The 2688-nt window shown below is 42.7% G+C and overlaps 1 protein-coding gene across 1 annotated transcript in view; it reads left to right on the forward strand.

Annotated features, from left to right (window-relative positions):
- The window catches only part of raph1a (Ras association (RalGDS/AF-6) and pleckstrin homology domains 1a), a gene marked incomplete in the record, with an annotated part of 104946 nt that overhangs the window by 48730 nt on the left and 53528 nt on the right, over positions 1-2688 (forward strand). Inside the window, 1 exon segment of the mRNA XM_032515390.1 lies at positions 1114-1293. Coding sequence (XP_032371281.1) covers positions 1114-1293 — 180 coding nt within the window.

The following is a 2688-nucleotide window of genomic DNA, read 5'->3' on the forward strand; positions in this document are numbered from 1 at the left end:
GGGTCCCTGCTCCGTCTCTCATTTAGTTAGGGGGTCCTTGGTTCAATAAAGGTTGAAGACCCCTGATATAGATGAATCCATTCCGTATTGACCTTTGACCCCGATCCGTTCTTGCCACCATTCAACTGTAAAATGAAGGAGGGAGACGAGAAAGCGCGGCCTGGATCGTTGATTGGAACGTTTACTGATAAAATTCTCCTTCCTGAAGCACTTTTGATCTTATCTCCTCAGCATATTAGGTCATATTGTTGATATATTATTTCAACAGTGAAAATAATTACAAAAAAACGTTTTTGAACTTGAATGTCAATCTTTCTGAGCATTCATTGATTCAGTTGAGTTGAAACATTTAAAATACTTTACTACATTATGCACACGATAAATTTAGATTAATTAATCACCTCATCTCAAACCCTCAAAGTCTTGGTCTTGACTTGGTCTCAACCCCTCAAAGTCTTGGTCTTGACTTGGTCTCAACCCCTCAAAATCTTGGTCTTGACTTGGTCTCAATCCCTCAAAGTCTTGGTCTTGACTTGGTCTCAACCCCTCAAAGTCTTGGTCTTGACTTGGTCTCAATCTCTCAAGTCTTGGTCTTGACTTGGTCTCAATCTCTCAAAGTCTTGGTCTTGACTTGGTCTCAACCCCTCAAAGTCTTGGTCTTGACTTGGTCTCAACCCCTGAAAGTCTTGGTCTTGACTTGGTCTCAACCCCTCAAACTCTTGGTCTTGACTCAGTCTCAACCCCTCAAACTCTTGGTCTTGACTTGGTCTCAACCCCTCAAACTCTTGGTCTTGACTCAGTCTCAACCCCTCAAAGTCTTGGTCTTGACTTGGTCTCAACCCCTCAAAGTCTTGGTCTTGACTTGGTCTTGGTCTTGACTTGGTCTCAATCTCTCAAAGTCTTGGTCTTGACTTGTTCTCGATACTCTCTGGTCTTGGGGATGACTTGGTCTGGGTTTAGGTTGTCTTGACTACAACTCTGCTACACATGTTATCTACAAACCTAATAATTTGAGCTTTTCAATTGCCGTCATGTCTCCGCTTGACTTTTTTGGTAACTGATTTGACAAAACGTCTCTGAACTGAGGCTTTTCTTCTCTGTTTTTCCCTTTAGGCGCGTTCAATCGTTCACTCGTCGCGCTCCTCCGTCACCTCTGCGTCCGGGGTTTCTGTGAACTCTGCCTCGTCCATGGACTCGTTGGACAGCGTTCTCCGCTCCAGTGAATCAGACGGCCAGCAGCCTTCAGCCATGCCCTCAGCTGAAGGAGCCGGTCAGAGCCATCCCCACACAGAGGTACATGCTCACTTTTTATACATAGATACTAATGATGAATCATCAGATACTAATGATGAATACGTTACAGTTCTGTTTAAATGTGTTTAAGATGGGCACCATGTTGGGAGAAAACATCTTGACAGAAATACTCTTGATGAAGGTCCAGAGCGACCGAAACGTTAGTTTTCTTTACTAAATGGTGACGCTAAAGCACAAGCAGAGGGCAGGACTTTTTTAAGTTTGTGATATTTTCACACGCACCTGTACAGAAGAATTGCTGGACTTGCAAATTGTTTCTTCGGGAAGAAAACATCTACAATCAGATCAGATTGTTAAATTTGGCAGCTTTCTCTTCTTGTTATTGTGTCCTAAAGCGGATCAACACACACGTGCACACACACTTTGATGTCGTTAGTCAGATCTTGGCCAAAGGAAAAAGCTTTTGTTTTAAGTAGACTTAGACTTCTCTTTATCAATCCCTTTGGGATGCAAGGAAACTGAAAAATTTCCAGCTGCATTTTTCAGCAAAATACAGTATAGAGACAAAGAAGACAGTATAAAAATAACAATAATAACAATAAAACATTTGGCTATAAAAAGACATTCACCATAAAGTATTAGTTAAGAGCAGTTCAAGTGTCCAGGTAGTTATGTGAGTCCAGGTATGTATGTGTATGTACTGTCCTCTTTACCCTCTTTCCTCCTACTAGGGGGGTAAATCACGTGTTTAATCACAATACGATATTATATTGATTCTTACAACAATGACACAATACTTACTGATGTCCCAAAGTTTGCCACAATATGGTAATGATTCAATTCAGGGGCCTGCGGTACTAAACAATACAGAAGCCCAGTTAAAGGTGCTCTAAGCGATGTCACGCGTGTTTTAGGCTACAGCATTTGTTGTCACATACAGCAAACATCTCCTCACCATCTGCTAGCTGCCTGTCTCCAGAAGACACCGTAAAAAAACCTGGTCTCTGTAGACAGCCCAGGGTCTACAAACGGCAACAAAAACAAACTGGTGTGTGGGTATATTACAGTATCCATGATGTAACATTATGCCCAAAGTAGCATGTTATGAGAGGTTCTACAACAAGCACACACGGATCCAAGGCACAATATGGTAATGATCAATCAGGGGCCTGCGGTACTAACAATCAGAAGCCCATTTAAAGGTGCTCAAGCGATGTCACCGTGTTTTAGGCTACAGCATTTGTTTGTCACAAGCAAACATCTCCCCACCATCTGCTAGCTGCCTGTCTCCAGAGACACACCGTAAAAAACCTGGTCTCTGTAGACAGCCCAGGGTCTACAAACGGCAACAAAACAAACTGTGCCAACCTGCACCACGAAGCATACACAAACAGCTTCCCCAGTTCTCAGCCAATGACGGACAGATGGGATTTG

Source organism: Etheostoma spectabile, chromosome 5 (genome assembly GCF_008692095.1).
Source record: "Etheostoma spectabile isolate EspeVRDwgs_2016 chromosome 5, UIUC_Espe_1.0, whole genome shotgun sequence".
NCBI classification, from domain to species: Eukaryota; Metazoa; Chordata; class Actinopteri; order Perciformes; family Percidae; genus Etheostoma; species Etheostoma spectabile.